This window comes from Ranitomeya imitator, chromosome 1 (assembly GCF_032444005.1).
Source record: "Ranitomeya imitator isolate aRanImi1 chromosome 1, aRanImi1.pri, whole genome shotgun sequence".
Classification (NCBI taxonomy): Eukaryota; Metazoa; Chordata; class Amphibia; order Anura; family Dendrobatidae; genus Ranitomeya; species Ranitomeya imitator.
The window spans coordinates 661,323,602-661,349,239 of record NC_091282.1 but is presented as its reverse complement, the minus strand read 5'-3'; the positions used below and the strand labels follow the sequence as shown (position 1 = coordinate 661,349,239).

Sequence of the window (25,638 nt, the reverse complement as noted above, 5' to 3'; positions counted from 1 at the left end):
AGTGGTGACATCTGAGAATGCCTCCTATCCATCACTAGAGATCAGCGGTGACATCACTGAGAATGCCTCCTATCCATCACTAGAGATCAGCAGTGACATCACTGAGAATGCCTCCTATCCATCACTAGAGATCAGCGGTGACATCACTGAGAATGCCTCCTATCCATCACTAGAGATCAGCAGTGACATCACTGAGAATGCCTCCTATCCATCACTAGAGATCAGCGGTAACATCACTGAGAATGCCTCCTATCCATCACTAGAGATCAGCAGTGACATCACTGAGAATGCCTCCTATCCATCACTAGAGATCAGCGGTGACATCACTGAGAATGCCTCCTATCCATCACTAGAGATCAGCAGTGACATCACTGAGAATGCCTCCTATCCATCACTAGAGATCAGCAGTGACATTACTGAGAATGTCTCCTATCCATCACTAGAGATCAGCGGTGACATCACTGAGAATGCCTCCTATCCATCACTAGAGATCAGCGGTGACATCACTGAGAATGCCTCCTATTCATCACTAGAGATCAGCGGTGACATCACTGGGAATGCCTCCTATCCATCACTAGAGATCAGCGGTGACATCACTGAGAATGCCTCCTATCCATCACTAGAGATCAGCAGTGACATCACTGAGAATGCCTCCTATCCATCACTAGAGATCAGCAGTGACATCACTGAGAATGCCTCCTATCCATCACTAGAGATCAGCAGTGACATCACTGAGAATGCCTCCTATCCATCACTAGAGATCAGCGGTGACATCACTGAGAATGCCTCCTATCCATCACTAGAGATCAGCAGTGACATCACTGAGAATGTCTCCTATCCATCACTAGAGATCAGCGGTGACATCACTGAGAATGCCTCCTATCCATCACTAGAGATCAGCAGTGACATCACTGAGAATGTCTCCTATCCATCACTAGAGATCAGCGGTGACATCACTGAGAATGCCTCCTATCCATCACTAGAGATCAGCGGTGACATCACTGAGAATGCCACCTATCCATCACTAGAGATCAGCGGTGACATCACTGAGAATGCCTCCTATCCATCACTAGAGATCAGCGGTGACATCACTGAGAATGCCTCCTATCCATCACTAGAGATCAGCGGTGACATCACTGGGAATGCCTCCTATCCATCACTAGAGATCAGCGGTGACATCACTGAGAATGCCTCCTATCCATCACTAGAGATCAGCGGTGTGTCTCCTATCCATCACTAGAGATCAGCGGTGACATCACTGAGAATGCCTCCTATCCATCACTAGAGATCAGCGGTGTGTCTCCTATCCATCACTAGAGATCAGCGGTGACATCACTGAGAATGCCTCCTATCCATCACTAGAGATCAGCGGTGACATCACTGAGAATGCCTCCTATCCATCACTAGAGATCAGCGGTGACATCACTGAGAATGCCTCCTATCCATCACTAGAGATCAGCGGTGACATCACTGAGAATGCCACCTATCCATCACTAGAGATCAGCGGTGACATCACTGATAGTGGCTCCTATCCATCACTAGAGATCAGCGGTGATATCACTGAGAATGCCTCCTATCCATCACTAGAGATCAGCGGTGACATCACTGGGAATGCCTCCTATCCATCACTAGAGATCAGCGGTGACATCACTGAGAATGCCTCCTATCCATCACTAGAGATCAGCGGTGTGTCTCCTATCCATCACTAGAGATCAGCGGTGACATCACTGAGAATGCCACCTATTCATCACTAGAGGAGATCAGAGCTGACATCACTGAGAATGCCTCCTATCCATCACTAGAGATCAGCAGTGACATCACTGAGAATGCCTCCTATCCATCACTAGAGATCAGAGGTGACATCACTGAGAATGCCTCCTATCCATCACTAGAGATCAGCGGTGACATCACTGAGAATGCCGCCTATCCATCACTAGAGATCAGCGGTGACATCACTGAGAATGCCTCCTATCCATCACTAGAGATCAGCGGTTACATCACTGAGAATGTCTCCTATCCATCACTAGAGATCAGCAGTGACATCACTGAGAATGCCTCCTATCCATCACTAGAGATCAGAGGTGACATCACTGAGAATGCCTCCCATCCATCACTAGAGATCAGCAGTGACATCACTGAGAATGCCTCCTATCCATCACTAGAGATCAGCGGTGACATCACTGAGAATGCCTCCTATCCATCACTAGAGATCAGCGGTGACATCACTGAGAATGCCTCTAATCCATCACTAGAGATCAGCGGTGACATCACTGAGAATGCCTCCTATCCATCACTAGAGATCAGCGGTGACATCACTGAGAATGCCTCCTATCCATCACTAGAGATCAGCGGTGACATCACTGAGAATGCCTCCTATCCATCACTAGAGATCAGCGGTGACATCACTGAGAATGCCTCCTATCCATCACTAGAGATCAGCGGTGACATCACTGGGAATGCCTCCTATCCATCACTAGAGATCAGCGGTGACATCACTGAGAATGCCTCCTATCCATCACTAGAGATCAGCGGTGTGTCTCCTATCCATCACTAGAGATCAGCGGTGACATCAGTGAGAATGCCTCCTATCCATCACTAGAGATCAGAGGTGACATCACTGAGAATGCCTCCTATCCATCACTAGAGATCAGCGGTGACATCACTGAGAATGCCGCCTATCCATCACTAGAGATCAGCGGTGACATGACTGAGAATGCCTCCTTTCCATCACTAGAGATCAGCGGTGACATCACTGAGAATGCCTCCTATCCATCACTATAGATCAGCAGTGACATCACTGAGAATGCCTCCTATCCATCACTAGAGATCAGCGGTGACATCACTGAGAATGCCTCCTATCCATCACTAGAGATAACTGGTGACATCACTGAGAATGCCTCCTATCCATCACTAGAGATCAGCGGTGACATCACTGAGAATGCCTCCTATCCATCACTAGAGATCAGCAGTGACATCACTGAGAATGCCTCCTATCCATCACTAGAGATCAGCGGTGACATCACTGAGAATGCCTCCTATCCATCACTAGAGATAACTGGTGACATCACTGAGAATGCCACCTATCCATCACTAGAGATCACCGGTGACATCACTGAGAATGCCTCCTATCCATCACTAGAGATCAGCGGTGACATCACTGAGAATGCCTCCTATCCATCACTAGAGATAACTGGTGACATCACTGAGAATGCCACCTATCCATCACTAGAGATCAGCGGTGACATCACTGAGAATGCCTCCTATCCATCACTAGAGATCAGCGGTGACATCACTGAGAATGCCTCTAATCCATCACTAGAGATCAGCGGTGACATCACTGAGAATGCCTCCTATCCATCACTAGAGATCAGTGGTGACATCTCTGAGAATGCCTCCTATCCATCACTAGAGATCAGCGGTGACATCACTGAGAATGCCTCCTATCCATCACTAGAGATCAGCAGTGACATCACTGAGAATGCCTCTAATCCATCACTAGAGATAACTGGTTACATCACTGAGAATGCCTCCTATCCATCACTAGAGATCAGCAGTGACATCTCTGAGAATGCCTCCTATCCATCACTAGAGATCAGTGGTGACATCTCTGAGAATGCCTCCTATCCATCACTAGAGATCAGCGGTGACATCACTGAGAATGCCTCCTATCCATCACTAGAGATCAGCGGTGACATCACTGAGAATGCCTCTAATCCATCACTAGAGATCAGCGGTGACATCACTGAGAATGCCTCCTATCCATCACTAGAGATCAGTGGTGACATCTCTGAGAATGCCTCCTATCCATCACTAGAGATCAGCGGTGACATCTCTGAGAATGCCTCCTATCCATCACTAGAGATCAGCGGTGACATCACTGAGAATGCCTCCTATCCATCACTAGAGATCAGCGGTGACATCACTGAGAATGCCTCCTATCCATCACTAGAGATAACTGGTGACATCACTGAGAATGCCACCTATCCATCACAAGAGATCAGCGGTGACATCACTGAGAATGCCTCCTATCCATCACTAGAGATCAGCGGTGACATCACTGAGAATGCCTCCTATCCATCACTAGAGATAACTGGTGACATTACTGAGAATGCCACCTATCCATCACTAGAGATCAGCGGTGACATCACTGAGAATGCCTCCTATCCATCACTAGAGATCAGCGGTGACATCACTGAGAATGCCTCTAATCCATCACTAGAGATCAGCGGTGACATCACTGAGAATGCCTCCTATCCATCACTAGAGATCAGTGGTGACATCTCTGAGAATGCCTCCTATCCATCACTAGAGATCAGCGGTGACATCACTGAGAATGCCTCCTATCCATCACTAGAGATCAGCGGTGACATCACTGAGAATGCCTCCTATCCATCACTAGAGATAACTGGTGACATCACTGAGAATGCCACCTATCCATCACTAGAGATCAGCGGTGACATCACTGAGAATGCCTCCTATCCATCACTAGAGATCAGCGGTGACATCACTGAGAATGCCTCTAATCCATCACTAGAGATCAGCGGTGACATCACTGAGAATGCCTCCTATCCATCACTAGAGATCAGTGGTGACATCTCTGAGAATGCCTCCTATCCATCACTAGAGATCAGCGGTGACATCACTGAGAATGCCTCCTATCCATCACTAGAGATCAGCAGTGACATCACTGAGAATGTCTCCTATCCATCACTAGAGATTAGCAGTGACATCACTGAGAATGCCTCCTATCCATCACTAGAGATCAGCGGTGACATCACTGAGAATGCCACCTATCCATCACTAGAGATCAGCGGTGACATCACTGAGAATGCCTCCTATCCATCACTAGAGATCAGCGGTGACATCACTGAGAATGCCTCCTATCCATCACTAGAGATAACTGGTGACATCACTGAGAATGCCACCTATCCATCACTAGAGATCAGCGGTGACATCACTGAGAATGCCTCCTATCCATCACTAGAGATCAGCGGTGACATCACAGAGAATGCCTCCTATCCATCACTAGAGATCAGAGGTGACATCACTGAGAATGCCTCCTATCCATCACTAGAGATCAGAGGTGACATCACTGAGAATGTCTCCTATCCATCACTAGAGATCAGCAGTGACATCACTGAGAATGCCTCCTATCCATCACTAGAGATCAGCAGTGACATCACTGAGAATGCCTCCTATCCATCACTAGAGATCAGCAGTGACATCACTGAGAATGCCTCCTATCCATCACTAGAGATCAGCGGTGACATCACTGAGAATGCCTCCTATCCATCACTAGAGATCAGCGGTGACATCACTGAGAATGTCTCCTATCCATCACTAGAGATCAGCGGTGACATCACTGAGAATGCCTTCTATCCATCACTAGAGATCAGCGGTGACATCACTGAGAATGTCTCCTATCCATCACTAGAGATCAGCAGTGACATCACTGAGAATGCCTCCTATCCATCACTAGAGATCAGCAGTGACATCACTGAGAATGCCTCCTATCCATCACTAGAGATCGGCAGTGACATCACTGAGAATGCCTCCTATCCATCACTAGAGATCAGCGGTGACATCACTGAGAATGCCTCCTATCCATCACTAGAGATCAGCAGTGACATCACTGAGAATGTCTCCTATCCATCACTAGAGATCAGCACTGACATCACTGAGAATGCCTCCTATCCATCACTAGAGATCAGCGGTGACATCACTGAGAATGCCTCCTATCCATCACTAGAGATCAGCAGTGACATCACTGAGAATGTCTCCTATCCATAACTAGAGATCAGCGGTGACATCACTGAGAATGCCTCCTATCCATCACTAGAGATCAGCAGTGACATCACTGAGAATGCCTCCTATCCATCACTAGAGATCAGCAGTGACATCACTGAGAATGCCTCCTATCCATCATTATATACATGGATGCGAGAGATCGCTCACTAACGAGTTGGGGATCACTCGCTTGGAAATGGGATAAATACACACGGGCACAGTTTTTAACACAAAACAGTTTCTATCTGGTTTATTCAGGTATCATAAACTGCAACCTCGAACAGTTCATTACATCACTTCATATACGGCTTCATCTCACAGACACTAAACCTGCAGGACCTTACCTTTTCCAGTTGCCATGGGTCACCGCATGCAACACAGTTCATGTATGTCCATGGAACACAACAAGCCCAACAGTCTGTTCCACTGACAGATACTTCTCTGCCGTTATAATAGCCCCCTTTCCGGGTGTTACTTTTCTGGAGCTCCTGCTCCACACGCTGATGCGGTGCCACAGGGTCCTGGTCGTCGCAGTGGTATTGCTTTCCTCTTGGGGTTGAGTGATGCTATGTTTGGAGGCAAAGAAGGATAACTGCATCCAGGTATCACAAACATGCAACACATTTCACACTCCAGACCACCAGCGGGAGCTTCTATTTATTAGGTCACTCCCTCCCCATATATATATAACTGGTAGTCTGTAGGGAAAGTCAGTCAGTTCCAGACTGGAGTCAGTTCCTGGCAGGGCTCCAGACAGGAGTCCTGTTAGTTCCAGACTAGAATCTGAGGAGGATAGAAGGTTAAAGGAGCTGTGCATGCCCTCAGAGCTGCAGCTCCCAGAAAGAGACATTGAAAGGCAGAACTGTATTGCATCGAGCGTGCAAGGAAAGCAAAGGAGAAGATACCAGAAGGGGACCAGCCCGGAATAGGCTGCCTCCTTCTGAGGCGCAGAATCCCAGTAGCCGGAACACCGAGGGAGTAAGGACCTCTATGCTTTACTCCAGAGACCGGCAGGACAGCTAATTGCAGGTTACCTGTCCGCACCTACACCTAGGAGGCACGGTGGCACCCCTCAGAGGCCGGGCCATGCTAGAGTCCCTATAAACAGCCTCAAGCCACCAGTCATGCAGGTTTTTGTTCTATCCAACTACAAGGGACAGAGAGAGAGACACCACATCTGTGAGACCCTTATTTGAAGCTTATGCAGTAAGGGACTACACCACTACAGCGCAAAGGAAGGCTATTGATTTCCACCTGGACAAGGGGACTCTGGACTTGCCTCCAAACCGGCCGGACTCTGCCTGCCCTGTGACCTGGTGCTCTGGACTGTGGATGCTGAAGTCTTCAGTAAAGGTAAAGAGACTGCAACCTTGTGTCCTCGTTATTCTCTGCGCCATTCACCATATCACCATCTTCACACTGGGAAGCCCTGGGGACATACTTCACCTGTGGGAAGGTGCACCATCTAGCTGCCATGCCATAACATCACCACAGCGGACCCCTTAAAGCAGTGTCGGTCACCCTGACCGAATACCACAGGTGGCGTCACGGACATTCCCCTTAAATAACTTTCCCTTTTACACGGACGTCCCAGGGCGACGGACCGGGTCAGCCACCGTGACATCCACCTGTGAACCGCAGGACCCGGTACCGAGTACCCCACGGCCCTTGGGGGCGATCCACTGACTTCTTGTCAGTCCTCTCTCCTAGGCACTCCCGACAGTCCAGACCCTACAAAGGTCAGTAGCTCCCCAACGCAGTGCCTTCACAGACTCTGCACATTCGGCCTTACCGTGCGCTCTTCAGGTCGTTCGTCCCCACCTGGGACCGTCCAACACACAGGCCACTGCGTGTGCTGTTCAGGACGTCCGTCCTCAGCTGGGACCATCCAACACACAGGGCACTCAGTGCCAAAACCCCACCACGTGCTATTCAGGAAGATATCACTGCCAAAACATAGGCTTCTAGGACCTTGCACATGGACCATACAGATCCAAACACTCTCTACCACAGAGACCATGTGACCACACCATGGTCACATTATGTACCTGTAACCACCCCCATAGGTGGAAGGTATGTGTGGTTAGCCAGACCCGCCTAACTCTCTGACTAACCTTGCAAGCCTCCCTTTATGTAAAAGAAACACAAATACTTGTGGGACTACAGGTCCCATAACAACTTCAGGCTTACAGCGCAGACTCCTTCTGCGACACCTGTTTCACCATCAAAATCACAGACACGCCTCCATGTGCATCCCGAGGAGCACCTACAGCGCCCCCTAGTTGTAACAGGGGTCACTGCATCACAATGGGATTCCCAGGTTATACAGCTGTACATGTATAATTATATGCAGGAAATCCACAGGTTATACCTGCTGTACAGATATAATTATATACTAAGGATACCTCGGTTATATCAGCTATACAGATATAATTATATACAGGGGATACCTAGGTTATATCAGCATGGTTCATCTCATTATGTACAGAAGATGCTCCGGTGATACATCATGCTTCATATCACTATACATAAGGGGACGCTTTACCAGCTGGCTTCCCCTCTGCACATAAAGGAGAGGATGGGCCTGGTAGGAGTGAAATAGCAGGTTGGCAGCAGACAGACATGACAAACAATGTTTTTCTATATATAACCCAGTGCACAGCTGTGTGTGATTATTCATACTCTCCCTCTATGTGTTCGGATACCATGTAACCCACACCTGCCCATGCATAGAGGACACAAAATGCCGAGGTCGTGGTGCCGCGCCGGAGGGGGCATCTCAGCGGGTCACATTATGGAGGAAAAAAGTCAAAATATTCATACAGAAATACTTCAAAGCTTGGAATCCAGGGCCTGCTATGGTCCCAGGGCACATATTCTGGGCCAATTATAGGGGCCACATTGAGTTCACATCCAGAAAAAAGATTTATTGACAGCTTTGAGAAATGAGTTATTGCTAGCAAAGCCAAAGAGCAGACAAAAAACCACCTAAAATAATGTGTGGGGGCGTCATGGCGCAGATTCATGCAGGCGACCAGGGATTATAGTACAATACAGGCATTACGAGACGAGCACAAGAGGCCAGGGACACACAGTTTACAATGGAGTTGGATAGGGTCAGGAATTATTATATGAATGGATTTTAATGCCAGAAATTATAGGATAGATACAAGTGTAGGGGGCAAGATTTACAGGTTTGATACATGGGATTATAAAAGAAGAACAGGAACAAGGATTATAGTAGTATAGGTGGTAAGGGACAAGGAATAAAGAACTAGTACAGGGAATAAGTGACAAGGATTATAGGACAAGTACAGGCGGTGAGAGACGAAGTATACGGCTGATACACAATCAGTTTATAAGTAAAGGATAGTTGGTGAGAGACAGAGATTACAGAACAAGTACAGGCAGTGAGGGAGTAGGGTTATAGGACTAGTTCAGATTATGGAGAACACGGATTATAGGATTAGTACAGGCATTGAGGGACAAGGATTATAGGGCAAGTACACTTGGTACAGTTGGCAAGGCAGAGATTGCGATGAGCAAGAGCTAGAGAATTGATCTACTTGAATATGGGACAATTCCAGATGCCGGTAGTGAAGGGTAGGGAGGCGAGGTAAAGTCCAGATGGTGAGTGACAAAGATTATGGGATTTGTACAGACAATAAGGGGCAGGGATTAGAATACATTACAGGCAGTGAGAGGCCGGGGAATACAGAACACTTACAGGTGGTGGTTCACGAATTTAAGAGGTGGTGATTATAGGACAGTTACATTCAATGAAGGTCATGGATTGGAGGACGGTAACAAATAGTGACATACAGGGATTAGAGGACAGTTAGAGGTAAACATGGGAAGGGTATAGTTACCGGTAGTGAGGAGCAGGGATTAGAGAAGAGTTACAGGCAATCAGGAGCAGGGATTACAGTATAGTAGGGATTAAAAGACTTATGAACTGGAAAGAATACAGTGCAGTTACAGGTGGTGAGGGGCAGGCATTATAGGCGTTACAGGCAGTGAGGGCTGGGAAAAGAGAACAGGTATAGGTATTTAGCGGCTGGGATTAGAGGACATTTACAGGTACTGAAGGGCAGGTCAGAGGTCAGATAAAGGCATTGATGAACAGAGGTTAGAGGACAATTACAAGATATGATGGGAGGGGATTAGAGGAGAGTTCCAGGCAGTGAGGGATGGGGATTAGAGGACAGTTACAACCCATGAGGGGTGGGGATTAGAGGAAAGTTACAGTCAGTGAGGGGTGGGGATTAGAGGACAGTTACAACCCATGAGGGGTGGGGATTAGAGGAGAGTAACAGGCAGTGAGGGGTGGGGATGAGAGGACAGTTACAACCCATGAGGGGTGGGGATTAGAGGAGAGTTACAGGCAGTGAGGGGTGGGGATTAGAGGACAGTTACAACCCATGAGGGGTGGGGATTACAGGAGAGTTACAGGCAGTAAGGGGTGGGGATTAGAGGATAGTTACAACCCATGAGGGGTGGGGATTAGAGGAGAGTTACAGGCAGTAAGGGGTGGGGATTAGAGGAGAGTTACAGGCAGTAAGGGGTGGGGATTAGAGGATAGTTTCAAGCCAAGAAGGATGGGAATTAGAGGACAGTTAGAAGCCATCAAGGGTGGGGATTAGAGGAGAGTTACAGGCAGTGAGGGGTGGGGATTAGAGGACAGTAGCAACCCATGAGGGGTGGGGATTTGAGGAGAGTTACAGGCAGTAAGGGGTGGAGATTAGAGGATAGTTTCAAGCCAAGAAGGATGGGAATTAGAGGACAGTTAGAAGCCATCAAGGGTAGGGATTAGAGGACAGTTACAGGCAGTTAGGGGTAGGGATTAGAGGACAGTTACAGGCAGTGAAGGGCAGGGATTATAATGTAGATACAGGGATCATGGCACTGTAATGTAGACTCTATTATGCAGTGCACTTTTACATAGGCACCATATGGTACAGTGATTTGTACATTGTATGACAATGCATCATATGGAAGCCGAGACCAATAGAAGGTAAAGAGTATAAGGACGTCTCTGGTTATTGGCGGAAATTGAGAGGGTGGTGGAGGTAATATCAGGGCAGGAGGTGTAGAAATATAACAGGGTCACCTACCTGCACCTCGCGAGCGTGATAAGCAATGATCAGTCCCAGCAGAATGATGGATGATAAACTTATAAGGCATTTCAGGGCCAGAGAAAACATTGAGTCCTGTAAGAGAAAACAAAACCATGAGGGACGTGTTCAGCATATACAGGAGGAAGGGGTTAGTATTTCATATCGGGAACAATGAAAAATAGGGTGATAATCTCAATAGTCGCTTTAATGGCAGCCATATAGGTTATTCTCACATAACTCATTATCCTTCCCCTCCCAACTGTTAGGGGCCATGTGTAAGGGGTTGTAATATAGGTAGCACCTCTTCCCCAACCCCTTTAAGTATATTTCATGTGTACATTTAATGTTACTGCTGTTGTATATAATATGTATGCTATAGTTGGGGAAAGTGTATTACCCCGGGTCGGCCACTAGGTGGGGCACAATGTAAGAGGGGAGCATTGCCTCAAATGGGCCACTAGATAGGGGAATTGTAGTAAATAGTTAAACATAGGAGGGGCACGGTGGGATAAGGTGTATGATACTTCCTGTTAGCAGTCAGTTGGGGCCAGGCGCCTGTGTATCTCACGTGGGCTGTCTAGCCCAGGGGGCACGTACCACGCAAAGTTCAAGGAAAGTGAGACCCAGCCTGTAGCATCCCGGGGGCCAGTTCTCATCGGAAGGAACAACAGCAGTAGTGCTAATAGATGCAGTATTACTGGGACTGTATTTGCTAGTAGGAGGGTAAGCAGAACGGGCAGGTCGCTCATCATGTGGCAGGTTTTTGCGTGGGCAGCGGTCCTTAGATCCGGTGATAAGCGGCTGAGGACACCCCCACACGAGGCATGGAGTCTGGACAGAGAGGACGCTGAGGGACCAAAAAGTACGGTCTGTCCTGGGAACGAGCTTAGTGATAGGGAAAGAAGGAAAGGAACAGAGAGAACATCACCTGTTGTGAAGTGTGTTGATGATACTGGAAATGCCCTGGATGTGCTGAGTAAAGCTGTTGGTGTAGAAGTTCAACCAGACTGTGTCTCAGTTATTGTGGAACCGCCTGCAAGGAGCCCACTACTATCCAGGGGGGACCCTGATGGCGCAGAGATGCAGTACCCAGGTATGCAGAGGACGAGGCATTGCTATATAGAGAGAGGGGGCCAGGGTGTGATCTAGGGAATGCTCTCAGCCATGACCACCTCCCTGGCCCCATCTTACACATGCCACACATGCATGTTTTATTATTCAGATATCAGCCGACCTGTGAGACTAATGAATGTGAAAATCCAGTCCTAACTGCTGCCCTCTATCAAGCAATTACCCCAAGACACCCAGCTAATATATCACTGGTATACAGTTAGGTTCATATATTTTTGGACAAAGACAACATTTTTCTTATTTTGGTTATAGACATTACCACAATGAATTTTAAACAAAACAATTCAGATGCAGTTGAAGTTCAGACTTTCATCTTTCATTTGAGGGTATCCACATTAAAATTGGATGAAGGGTTTAGGAATTTCAGCTCCTTAACATGTGCCACCCTGTTTTTAAAGGGACCAAAAGTAATTGGACAGATTCAATAATTTTAAAAAATACAGTATGTTCATTTTTAATACTTGGTTGAAAACCCTTTGTTGGCAATGACTGCCTGAAGTCTTGAACTCATGGACATCACCAGACGTTGTGTTTCCTCCTTTTTGATGCTCTGCTAGGCCTTTACTGCGGTGGTTTTCAGTTGCTGTTTGTTTGTGGGCCTTTCTGTCTGAAGTTTAGTCTTTAACAAGTGAAATGCATGCTCAGTTGGGTTGAGATCAGGTGACTGACTTGGCCATTCAAGAATATTCCACTTCTTTGCTTTAATAAACTCCTGGGTTGCTTTGGCTTTATGTTTTGGGCCATTGTCCATCTGTAGTATGAAACGACGACCAATCAGTTTGGCTGCATTTGTCTGGATCTGAGCACAGAGTATGTCTCTGAATACCTCAGAATTCATTCGGCTGCTTCTGTCCTGTGACACATCAGCAATAAACACCAGTGACCCAGTGCCACTGGCAGCCATGCATGCCCAAGCCATCACACTGCCTCCGCCGTGTTTTACAGATGATGTGGTATGCTTTGGATCATGAGCTGTACCACGCCTTCACCGTACTTTTCTCTTTCCATCATTCTGGTAGAGGTTGATCTTGGTTTCATCTGTCCAAAGAATGTTCTTCCAGAACTGTGCTGGCTTTTTTAGATGTTTTTTAGCAAAGTCCAGTCTAGTCTTTTTATTCTTGATGCTTATGAGTGGCTTGCACCTTGCAGTGAACCCTCTGTATTTACTTTCATGCAGTATTCTCTTTATGGTAGATTTGGATATTGATACGTCTACCTCCTGGAGTGTATTGTTCACTTGGTTGGCTGTTGTGAAGGGGTTTCTCTTCACCATGGAGATTTTTCTGCGATCATCCACCACTGTTGCTTCTGTGGGAGCCCAGGTCTTTTTGCATTGATGAGTTCACCAGTGCTTTCTTTCTTTCTTTCTTTCTTTCTCAGGATGTACCAAACTGTAGGTTTTGCCACTCCTAATATTGTAGCAATTTCTCGGATGGGTTTTTTCTGTTTTCGCAGCTTAAGGATGGCTTGTTTCACCTGCATGGAGAGCTCCTTTGACCGCATGTTTACTTCACAGCAAAACCTTCCAAATGCAAGCACCACACCTCAAATCAACTCCAGGCCTTTAAACTGCTTAATTGAGAATGACATAACGAAGGGATTGCCCACACCTGTCCATGAAGTAGCCAATTACTTTTGGTCCCTTTAAAAACAGGGTGGCACATGTTAAGGAGCTGAAACTCCTAAACCCTTCATCCAATTTTAATGTGGATACCCTCAAATGAAAGCTGGAAGTCTGAACTTCAACTGCATCTGAATTGTTTTGTTTAAAATTCATTGTGGTAATGTCTATAACCAAAATAAGAAATATGTTGTCTCTGTCCAAATATATATGGACCTAACTGTAAATCCTATCATATCTACTCATCTGCAATGTGACTACATTACAACATGCTGTCAGTTTTGAATCCTTAAAATTGTTCCACAAAAATTACATATGGCATTTCTCCCCCCAAAATATTATAGTTACACATGTTTTGTTACAAAACATATTTATTTAATTTGTGTGTATTGGAACAACACAAAAAAAATAATAATAGAAAAAAGGCAAATTGGACATAATTTCACATAAAACCCCTAAAATGAGCCAGATAACATTGTTGACTCTCAACTTAATATTTGGTTGCACACCCATTGGAATAAATAACTCCAATCAATCGCTTCCTATAACCATTAACAAGCTTCTTACACCTCTCTTTTCTTTTCTTTTCAATGATCTTTTTATTAAATGATTTGCAATATTACAAACAATTCTTTGAGCGGTCATAAAGGATTATTGACATGTTAAGGATTATTATGTTAAAAAAAAAATCTTAAGAACGTCAAACAATAACTGAATTGCTGTATTTTAGATGCTGATATCTGCATCTGTTTTTACAAGAAAAAATAAATAAAAGAAGAACTTTAACTAGCAAGTGATAGGAAGATGATGTAGACTAAAAGGGAGGCAAGAGAAAAGAGGTTAGGAATAGAGGGACTTGGGGGGAGGAGGAGGTTATAGGGCAAGGAGGGGTGGAAGGAGGGGGACAGGAGGGTGAGCACCAAGGATGAGGCTCATTTTGCCGATACTGAGTTTAAGAAGGTTGATTGAGATCTGAATTGAGTCCATGGAGTCCAGACATTGAGAAACCCAGTGTAGGTATTATTGACTCTTGCCACTAATTCCTCCACGTAGTATAACTGATCTATTTTAAGGTAAAGTTGTTGGGTGGTGGGTGTAATAGTTGAGTTCCATTTAGATGGGATCAGCGTTTTCCCCGCTGCTAGAATATATTGAGCTAGTTTAGAAGCTTTACTGTCTTGAGGCCAAATCGGAAGATTCAAAAAAAGGTTCTCTGGCGTCAGGGTTACGCGTTTACCCAAAAGTGTATATATAACTTGGGATACTTCCTTCCAGAAAGGACATATCTGTGGGCATGTCCACCAGATATGAATATAATTCCCTTCATTGGCTCCACATCTCCAGCAATTATTAGTTGAGGCTTTGTGCCATCTATGTATCTGTTTGGGTGTAACATACAGTGGGGCAAAAAAGTATTTAGTCAGTCAGCAATAGTGCAAGTTCCACCACTTAAAAAGATGAGAGGCGTCTGTAATTTACATCATAGGTAGACCTCAACTATGGGAGACAAACTGAGAAAAAAAAATCCAGAAAATCACATTGTCTGTTTTTTTAACATTTTATTTGCATATTATGGTGGAAAATAAGTATTTGGTCAGAAACAAAATTTCATCTCAATACTTTGTAATATATCCTTTGTTGGCAATGACAGAGGTCAAACGTTTTCTGTAAGTCTTCACAAGGTTGCCACACACTGTTGTTGGTATGTTGGCCCATTCCTCCATGCAGATCTCCTCTAGAGCAGTGATGTTTTTGGCTTTTCGCTTGGCAACACGGACTTTCAACTCCCTCCAAAGGTTTTCTATAGGGTTGCGATCTGGAGACTGGCTAGGCCACTCCAGGACCTTGAAATGCTTCTTACGAAGCCACTCCTTCGTTGCCCTGGCGGTGTGCTTTGGATCATTGTCATGTTGAAAGACCCAGCCACGTTTCATGTTCAATGCCCTTGCTGATGGAAGGAGGTTTGCACTCAAAATCTCACGATATATGGCCCCATTCATTCTTTCATGTACCCGGATCAGTCGTCCTGGCCCCTTTGCAGAGAAACAGCCCCACAGCATGATGTTTCCACCACCATGCTTTACAGTAGGTATGGTGTTTGATGGATGCAACTCAGTATTCTTTTTCCTCCAAACACGACAAGTTGTGTTTCTACCAAACAGTTCCAGTTTGGTTTCATCAGACCATAGGACATTCTCTCAAAAATCCTCTGGATCATCCAAATGCTCTCTAGCAAACTTCAGACGGGCCCGGACATGTACTGGCTTAAGCAGTGGGACACGTCTGGCACTGCAGGATCTGAGTCCATGGTGGCGTAGTGTGTTACTTATGGTAGGCCTTGTTACATTAGTTCCAGCTCTCTGCAGTTCATTGACTAGGTCCCCCGCGTGGTTCTGGGATTTTTGCTCACCGTTCTTGTGATCATTCTGACCCCACGGGGTGGGATTTTGCGTGGAGCCCCAGATCGAGGGAGATTATCAGTGGTCTTGTAAGTCTTCCATTTTCTAATTATTGCTCCCACTGTTGATTTCTTCACTCCAAGCTGGTTGGCTATTGCAGATTCAGTCTTCCCAGCCTGGTGCAGGGCTACAATTTTGTTTCTGGTGTCCTTTGACAGCTCTTTGGTCTTCACCATAGTGGAGTTTGGAGTCAGACTGTTTGAGGGTGTGCACAGGTGTCTTTTTATACTGATAACAAGTTTAAACAGGTGCCATTACTACAGGTAATGAGTGGAGGAAAGAGGAGACTCTTAAAGAAGAAGTTACAGGTCTGTGAGAGCCAGAAATCCTGATTGTTTGTTTCTGACCAAATACTTATTTTCCACCATAATATGCAAAAAAAATGATAAAAAAAACAGACAATGTGATTTTCTGGATTTTTTTTTCTCAGTTTGTCTCCCATAGTTGAGGTCTACCTATGATGTAAATTACAGACGCCTCTTATCTTTTTAAGTGGTGGAACTTGCACTATTGCTGACTGACTAAATACTTTTTTGCCCCACTGTACCATCTGGTAATAATTTTATAAGAATTTTCTTGTATGCGGACGCAGTTTGAGGGGCCATGAGAGTTTTTATAGATATACTTGATGTGTTGCTCAGTTAGAGGGGTCCCTATGTCCTTTTCCCAGTGGGCTAAGTATGCTCGTTTCAAAGGTGTATCTATGGTGAGTAAGGATTGGTAAATCGTTGAAAGTATTTTTCGAGGGGGTTTTGATCTGGCGCAGAGGACCTCGAAGGGGGTTAGTAGTCTGTTCAAATCAATTGGCCGGTTTGGTGGAGAGAAAAGATGGGCCAATTTCCCATGTTGAAGAAAGGTGAGGCCCGATAGGCCTGGGATTTTACGTAGGTCATGTAGTGGGAGAAGTGACCCATCTTCAAATAATTGCTCGATTGGTATACGAGCAGCGGATAGGGGGAGAGAGTCTATCAAATCGGAGACTCTGGTCAATGGGGAAAAGGATGGAGCCAGGGCTTCGCCCCACTTTTTCCAGATTTTTAAGGTAGCTAACGTAAAAATGTTTTTATGGTCCTTAAGATTTGGTATTTTATTGTGGTTTAATAAGATAGAGCGCTCTTACACCTCTCAACTTGAATTTTGGACCATTCTTCTTTTCAAAACTGCTCCAGGTCTCTCATATTTGAAGGCGCCTTCTCCTAGCTGCATTTTCAACCTCTCACCACAGGTGTTCAATGAGATTTAGATCAAGACTCATTGCTGGTCACTTCAGAACTCTCCAGCGCTTTGTTTCCATCTATTTCTGGGGGCTTCTTTAAGTATGTTTCGCGTCATTGTCCTGCTGGAAGACCCATGACCTAACATGTAAACCCAGCTTTCTGACACTAGCCACTACATTGTGACCCAAAATCCTTTGGTAGTCTTCAGATTTCATGATGCTTTGCATATTGTCAAGGTGTAAGTGTCAAAGAGACAGCAAAACAACCCCAAAACATCTTTGAACCGTCACCATACTTGACTGTAGGTACTGTGTTCTTTTCTTTGTAGGCCTCATTATGTTTTTGGTAAAAATAGAATGATGTGCTTTACCTAAAAGCTCTATCTTGGTCTCACATTCTCTGCTCATTGCCATGGTTTCATGCCAACACTACCATTAAGAGACTAAGTTATATCCTGCACCGTCACAGCATAAAAAATGGTAATAATTGTAATTAGATGCTTGCCTCCTGCATACTAACATTGAGCTGCTGCCTGTAAAACTTTCCTGGAGATTCTGGATACAGAGGCCTCAACCACCAGACTATAATGGGCATAAATGTGTGCCAATGGATAGTATCGAACTTCCCGAGTTTGTGGAAATGTCCTGATTTTTCAGAAACAATCTTGGCAAATTTTGGCATGCCCCAACCCAAGAAGGGTAGGGTTTAAGTAGAATACACTGATAAGGTGGGCGTTTGAGCCATTTGTAGGACAGGAGCAGGGGAAGGACTTGATTTTCTCCAGGATGGACCCTTCTTAAGAGATATCACAAGGGCAGGATAGTCACCAAGATAGTCAGCCATTTTTAATAGATAACATAAGGACAGATCCTTCTTATTATATATTGCCAGGATAGGGACATCAATAGAACAGGCATTCTTTGTAGACATCATCAAGATAGGATTGACTTGGAAGGCATTTTGAAGCATTTTCAAGATGCTCTTCTTAGAAGACACCATCACTTCAGACTCTTCTTAGGATATATCACATGATAGGTCATTCTTAAGAGACATCTAAAGGGCATACTTTCTTAGGAGATATTACCACTATGGATCCTTCTTTAAAGACATCACAGGGAGTGGCATTTATTAGGAGACATAACCAAGGTAGGACAGTCTTAGAAGGCATCACCAAGATGGTGAGCCATTCTTAGTAGATAACATCAAGACAGGTCATTTTTAGTATAACTTGCCAGAATATGGACATCACTAGGACATACTTTCTTTTTAGACATCACCAGGATGGGACAAACTTAGCATTACCAAGATGATTCTTCTTAGAAGACTTCACCAGTTCGGACCCTTCTTAGGAAATATCACATAACAAGGCATTCCTAAGAGGTATCAACAGGACAGACTTTGTTAGGAGACAATACCACTATGGACCTTTCTTTGAAGATATCACCAGCACTGGCATTTTTTAGAAAACATCAGCAAAACCAGCCCTTCTTTGAAGACATCACAAGAACTGGCCCTTTATAAAAGATATCACCAACACAGATGTTTTTTAGGAGACATCACCAGGACAGATCCTTGTTGGGAGGCCTCACCAAGACAGGCCATTCTTAGAAGATATCACTCGTATAGACCCTTCTAAGGAGGCATCAGTAGGAAGAGCAGATATGAACTTTCCTGTAATGTAGAGTAACATGAAATAAGAAGACTAGCCTCAGCCAGCTCACTGACAGCCACAGGTGCGCGGAACTTTGTCTTGACTGGACGTGCAGTAGATACAAACGTAGAGAGAGGGAGGTAGTTCCAGCTCCTTAAAATTCAAAAATCTTTATTTTCCTATTACTGGAATGTCTCTTGTTCTTAGACTTCTTGTTTTTTCAGAAGGTAAGAGCATAAGTGAATGAGATTTTGACAACTCCAGATGGGCACTTTGGTCCCTGATATTAGGGTCACTGCACCTTTTTGAGTTGATGGAGATACTCTGGCTTTTTTCCAAACTCATCACTCTGCCAAGAAGCAAGTTAAAGACGATGTATCAGAGCAAATGTTCAGTCCTTCTCGGAGCGGGATACCATGGTTGATTCGAGGTCTACTTCTCACATTGTTCCAAAATTGTGCATGAAGAATGAAAAAATGTTTTGTTCCGATATGTGTTCGGGAAGCCACGCTGTTCTATTAAATCACACAACAATGTACCGCAATCTCCATACAGACGCAATTAGAAAGAAATTATTAATTACAAATTAGAGGAAAGGGGCCTGGAGAAAAATGCGGAGGCCCAGAGAACAGATCTCTGTGGGGAAAGAAAGAGCTCTGCTGTGGCCATCACTTAATCTCCACACGTGTGGGAAACTATTATTTTTATTTCATCCTCCCACAACCACCATTACTACCCCAAAAAGAAAGTCATAAAATATATATCTCAGCTTACACTATGGTGCAACCAGCCATACCTCTATTACTGCTGACAACCAGCCTGTATATCATATGTGAGAGGTTGTCAGCACCCCCCAACCATGTTGTTGACATCACTGATATAATACAATGGCATGGCGATCAGACGTGAGGTCAATAAACCTTGTACTACTGTGCCAGCTTTTCATCTATTACTACTGACAACCAACCTGTATATTATATCAAAGAGGTGGTCACAGCCCATGTATAACACTAAAACATTGATATATGTGGAATTTTCATTTAATTACAAGTTTAGGGGTGTGAGAATTTGGACATTTCAGGTTTCCATTAACAAATGTAAAAAATGAAAAAAGAATAAGGATGGCAGATCTTTGTTGGATACATCAGTGATTTGTTGAGAAAGGAAAATACAAACTATGAAGACAATGCGGAAAGAGCCAACACGTCAGTCAGCTCATTCCACAGAGGTCCGGTATCTGGATGTTCCCACAGAATCACTTATATTACAAGGACATGCTGCACAGATGTGACCACGTGAAAGCGGTTTAGTCGACAGAGTAGAACGCATCCGAGTCTTCACTGTGACCCGTCGTGAGTCACCCGTAGAGCGTTACACAATACATAAGTGATTAGTAACACATTCAGCCTTGAGTGAAACCGCAGGAAAATAAAACACATAGACATACATACATTGGTCTTACATGAAGTACACCGCTTCTTGTCTGATTTGATTTCATTCTACATTCAGGATTCAGAAAACAGAATGACAAGAAGAATATATGAAAACAACGGCTTATGGGGACCTTAATGGAACAAACTAGCGTTAAGAAAAATGTGGATGGACATTTAAGATAAAATAGAGGTTGTCTACCAAGTTATCAAAGACCAATTATGTAGCCAAACACAAATAGGATTGGATTGGCCATGGTTCCCAGCCGATTATACTTTACATTACTGAGTTAACCCCCCAAAAAGTGAACTCGAAGCAAAATGTCCTCCAGTAAGGAGCTGATACATGTAATAAAAGTAGGTATTGCGTGGCCATAAAGACTCAACTAACCATAGACATCAGAAGGATGTCTACGAATTTACAGTAAACAAGAAGCCAAACAAATGTCAGGCTGGTTGTCCATGACTTGCTGCCAACAATGCACTATATGACTGAAAAAGTCAATTCCAAGCGAAGGTTCATCTGATCGTTTTCACAATTGATGGGCAAACTGAAGAACAACTTTCAGTCTCCAACAAACAGTCAAAGAACTACTTGGACGATCCACCTGAAATTTGGAATAATAAGTTTTGTGGATATTTTGTCTACAGCCGTCTTAAGGTTGTCAATAATGGAACAGATACACATTTTCAGGTCTTTTGGCGCATGTATGTCAATAGATTGATGTAACTGGTGTCAACTGAGGAATCAATAATCTGTAATAGATAAACTGATAAAACTACTGCCAGATGAAGAATCAACAATTGGTAGTATATAGAGTGATATAACTCAAATTGAGAAACCAAGAATCTACTCTAGGTGTACTGATATAAGTGCTACCAATTTAGGCCTCACTTACTTTTGATAGATAAAAAAATAATTATGGGGTCAAAAGTTGAAAAGGTCAATCTATGAGACAATGAAAAGGCCTCCTCAAATTTCTCAGTGGTACCAGTTAAGAAATGAATAATCAGCAATAGATGAACTAATATAAATGGTGCTTGTTGAAGAATTAGTGATCGGAAATCGATGGACTGACATAAGGGCTGCCAACTGAGGAGACATTTGCCATTAGTAGTTTGACAAGGATGTGATCAAAACCTGAACAGGTAAATGTTGGAGTCTATGAAAAGGCCACCCACAATGTTAGGCTGATATGAGTACTGATTGAAGACTGCTACTCAACACAAAGAAGGCAGAGATACTGACTACTCCCGGGTACAACCGGAATATATTTGAGATAGATGGCGATGAACTGGCTGTGTAAAGGACTTCAACCTACTCGGATCGATGATCACTCAAGATGCAGTGACGACACTGGAAGTCAATAAGAGAATAGTTAAGGGAAAATAAACAATGGAGTCACTGGACAAGGTCTTCAAATCGAGGAACATTTCACTGGCGACAAAGACACGGCTCGTACATAGTTTGGTCTTTTCTGTGGTAATAAATGGATGTGAAACCTGGACAATAAAGAAACAAAAAAGAATTGATGCCTTTGAAATGTGCTAGAGAAGGATGTTATCAATACCATGGATGTAAAGAAGAACAAACAAATCAATTTTGGAACAGATCAAGCCAGATATATCTTTCGAAGCAAGGATCACCAAGCTATGACTTGTCTACTTTGGACACATCATATGAAGTGAGCAATCACTTTAGAAGGACATTATGATCGGATGATTAGAAGGAACAAGGCGAAGAGGAAAACTGGCGACCCGATGGCTTGATACAATCAACGTAATGGTGGAGAGGACCTTGGTGGACCTATTAGGCTTGAACAAGATCAATCTTGCTACAGAGCATTCATCCATCAAGTCACAATGGTTTGAGATCGAGCCAAAGGCCACTAAATAAGAGGTGAAAGAACAGGTTAGCATGGTACTACAAGTAGATGGATAGGTAAATATGCTTGGTATCAAGAGATAAAAAAAAACGTAAATGATCCAGGTAGTATCTGTCAATGATGTAACACTAGATGAACTGCTAAAGTGGTGCCAAGTGTGGAAGAACAAATGAGAATGGTGTGAAGAGACCAATGTTGGACTGATAAGGGGTGGCCGTTTGAGAGCTGGTGACAAGCAGCCTATTGGAAGGAACAATTGGCAACAAGTCACTAGTCAACTGTAGATACGAAAAGGATAGAGAAAGTCAGTGACACTGAAATACAGGTCTGAACCCTGACCAGCAATGGATAGATGAGAACACAACTAGGAATGAGAACTAATAGACGATGGATGGTGAAGGATGAAGAAACGAAAGTAAATCAAAGAAACAAGATCTCCAATGATATTGAGAAGAGAACAAAATGACCAAGGATTCAAAGGTTCCTTGAAGACATAATGTCTACCCCAGACACGACTTTAACCATGATCGCTACTGATTTAAATCCATGTCTGTTCAGATGTCATCAGTGATGCATCACCAGATTGTGGGGCTGACAACTCCTTCCACAGGCTGGTTGTCAGTAGCAACAGATCATTAGCTGATACTGTAGTTTATGGATTTCTTTTGAGAGCAACTGATCATAAATGGCCACCTCTCCATCAAAGGATCAAGACCTGGAGCAGCTAATCTTGGGATCAGGGGCCACCAGCTGTGAGACCTTCCGTCAGCCCACAAATGTATAAAACCTCTCACCCCTTATTAGCTTTTGCCCTGCGTCACATACCATTGAGCTTATTTTGTCAGTGTACGTTATTGTTCTGTGTTATCAGCCATGAATATACACCCAATAGAGATGATGTAATTAGGAAAAGCATTACTGGCATTCAGATCTGAGGCTCGGTGTGATCCCCAGAGTCTGATGAGGGTGAGATACCGCAATGGGCACACATGTTTATTCAGCGATTTCACTGCAAACTATGAGATAAGGGGTGGATTATAACATGAAGGACTAAGACTCTCCAGGGGACCCCCGACACCCTTAAACCTGAAATTGGTCATGCTGTCTGCTGAGCAGTGTATCCAATCCTATAATGTGTGATACTTAGCATCTAGCAATAGTGATTAAAACTAAGCGATCTGCGAGGGGCACATGGCAGCACCGTACATTGCCGCGTGGCCACTGCTGAGTACATAGAAGGGGAGATAGAGTGCACCACCTATGGATGGGTCATCAATCGATAAATCTTGGACAATCCCTTTAAGTAGGTTCTTCCTGTTACAGCAGATCATACATGGAATCTCACTGCAGGGCTGAGAAGGGACCGTGGATTTTGCCGCATTGGTTTTATGGAGCTTTATTGCTTTGAACTACCAGAAACTTGTAAATCTCCGAATAACTTTTACACATGTTGGACTTTAGTAGGGCTTGTTTTTTTGCGGGATGGGTTGTAGTTGTTAATAAATACCCTTTGGGGGGCAGCACATTTTTCTAATTACCTTTGACTAAGAATGAACAAATATGCAGAAGTTCTGAAAGTATATTTTCTTTACGACAAAAGTGATGACTACTTTGTTCTTCAGGTCACTACCATTCAGCGACCACAGGATTTTGTAGGGCTTTTTTATACTTTGCTACTTTTGCAAACTAAAATTTTGTGTTTGCTTTATTATTATTATTTTTTTAATCTTTTTTTTTATCGCTTTTTATATTATTTTTTTGTATGATGAGAAAACAGCATTGTTGGTGTTTTTATGGCATTTACCATATGGGTTGAATAGTGTGACAGTTTTACAGCATGGGTCATTCCAGATGTGGCGAAGTCTATTTTGTGAACTTTTGTAAAATTTATTTTTGTTTTTAGTGTGATAAAGCACAAAAAAATAATGAGAAATGATTCCTTTTTCCCCATATGTAGCTACACAGAATTTTTTCTTTTTTTACTTGGTCAAACTGAGACTTTTAAAATTTAGCTGAGCTTTTTGATCAGATTTTGGAGTGGATCCTCCCAAAGGGTATGTGCAAGTGCAGCGCCCCAGAGATCTGGTCGTTGCAGTATGACACTCTGCCGCTAAGGGGAGTGATGGTACGTCTGATGGCACTGAAGGAATTCTACTGACCAGGTGTCACCAGCACACATTACACTTCACACTCCGGCCACTAGGGGGAGAAAAAGGCTTTATTTATTGGGCCACTCCTCACAGTGGTAAAACTAGGGGTTGGATAGGAAGTTAGTCAGCAGCTGACTGGGTTGGATTCAGGCAACATCCCGTGGCAGGGGGTGTTGCAGGGTGAAGATTCAGGGGGGTGCCTGTCAGGCGTGGGAACCTGGCAGGTACCTAGCGAACAGAACAGAACGTTACGGAACCGCGCCTGCACTACCTTGCGGCGGTATCCTAAGAAAGAGACACAAGGCGAAGGATATTGTGGAACAGTGAGAAACGAGATCAGCACAAAGGAGATCCAGTAGCATTCATGCCCCGAGAACGGCAACATCCTACTGAGGCGCGTAGTCGGTGGCCGGAACACCGAGGAAGTAACTGACTCTATGCCTTACTTCAAACTCCGCAGGACAGTTAATTATAGGTTGGCTGTCTACCTTAAATTTCCTACGAAGACATAGGGGGCAACGCGTGGAGAGGGGCGTCTCTAGCGTCCCGGAAGACCTCCGAGCCTTCTCGTCATACGGGTGCGTCCTAGCCATAACATACCTGGGGGACGAGAAACTAGTAACATCTGGAATGAAATAGAAAGAAAGAGAAAGAACTAGAAAGAACAAACGAGCGAACGAACTAGAACAGAAGTTGTGAGGACTATGTGAGGACTATACCGAATGCTCAGCAGGGTAGCACTACAACACACAGGCGCTATTGGTAGGCAACGATTTCCACCTGTAAAGGGAACTCTGGATGTGCCATCGGACCGGCCGGTCTCTGACAGCCCTGTTAATCGTGCTCTGGATTGAGGATGCTGAAGTCTTCAGTAAAGAGGTAAAGAGACTGCAACCCTGTGTCCTCGTTATTGCCTGCACCTCACACCATCACATTCCACCTTACTGGGAAGCCCTGGGGACATACTTCACCTGTGGGAAGGTTTACCATCTAGCTTTTTGGAGTGGGTTGTTCGGGATGTTTCTGGTTGCGATTCCGTTATTCACTATCTTGATGACTTCTTGTGCATCGGCCCGGCTGGGTTGGAACGTTGTCAAAGGATTTTGAGAGCAATTGAATGGGTGGTGCATCGCTTTGGAGTTCCTTTGGCTCCTGGCAAAACAGAGGGCCCGAGCACGTGCTTATGTTT

At 44.4% G+C, this 25,638-nt stretch overlaps 1 protein-coding gene across 1 annotated transcript in view; it reads right to left on the bottom strand.

Moving 5' to 3' along the window:
• Positions 1–25,638, bottom strand: part of KCNN3 (potassium calcium-activated channel subfamily N member 3) — a 156,532-nt gene that overhangs the window by 118,264 nt on the left and 12,630 nt on the right. The window contains exon 3 of the mRNA XM_069728888.1: positions 10,902–10,997. Within this exon, the coding sequence (XP_069584989.1) occupies positions 10,902–10,997 (96 nt within the window). The remainder of the gene's footprint in view (positions 1–10,901; positions 10,998–25,638) is intronic.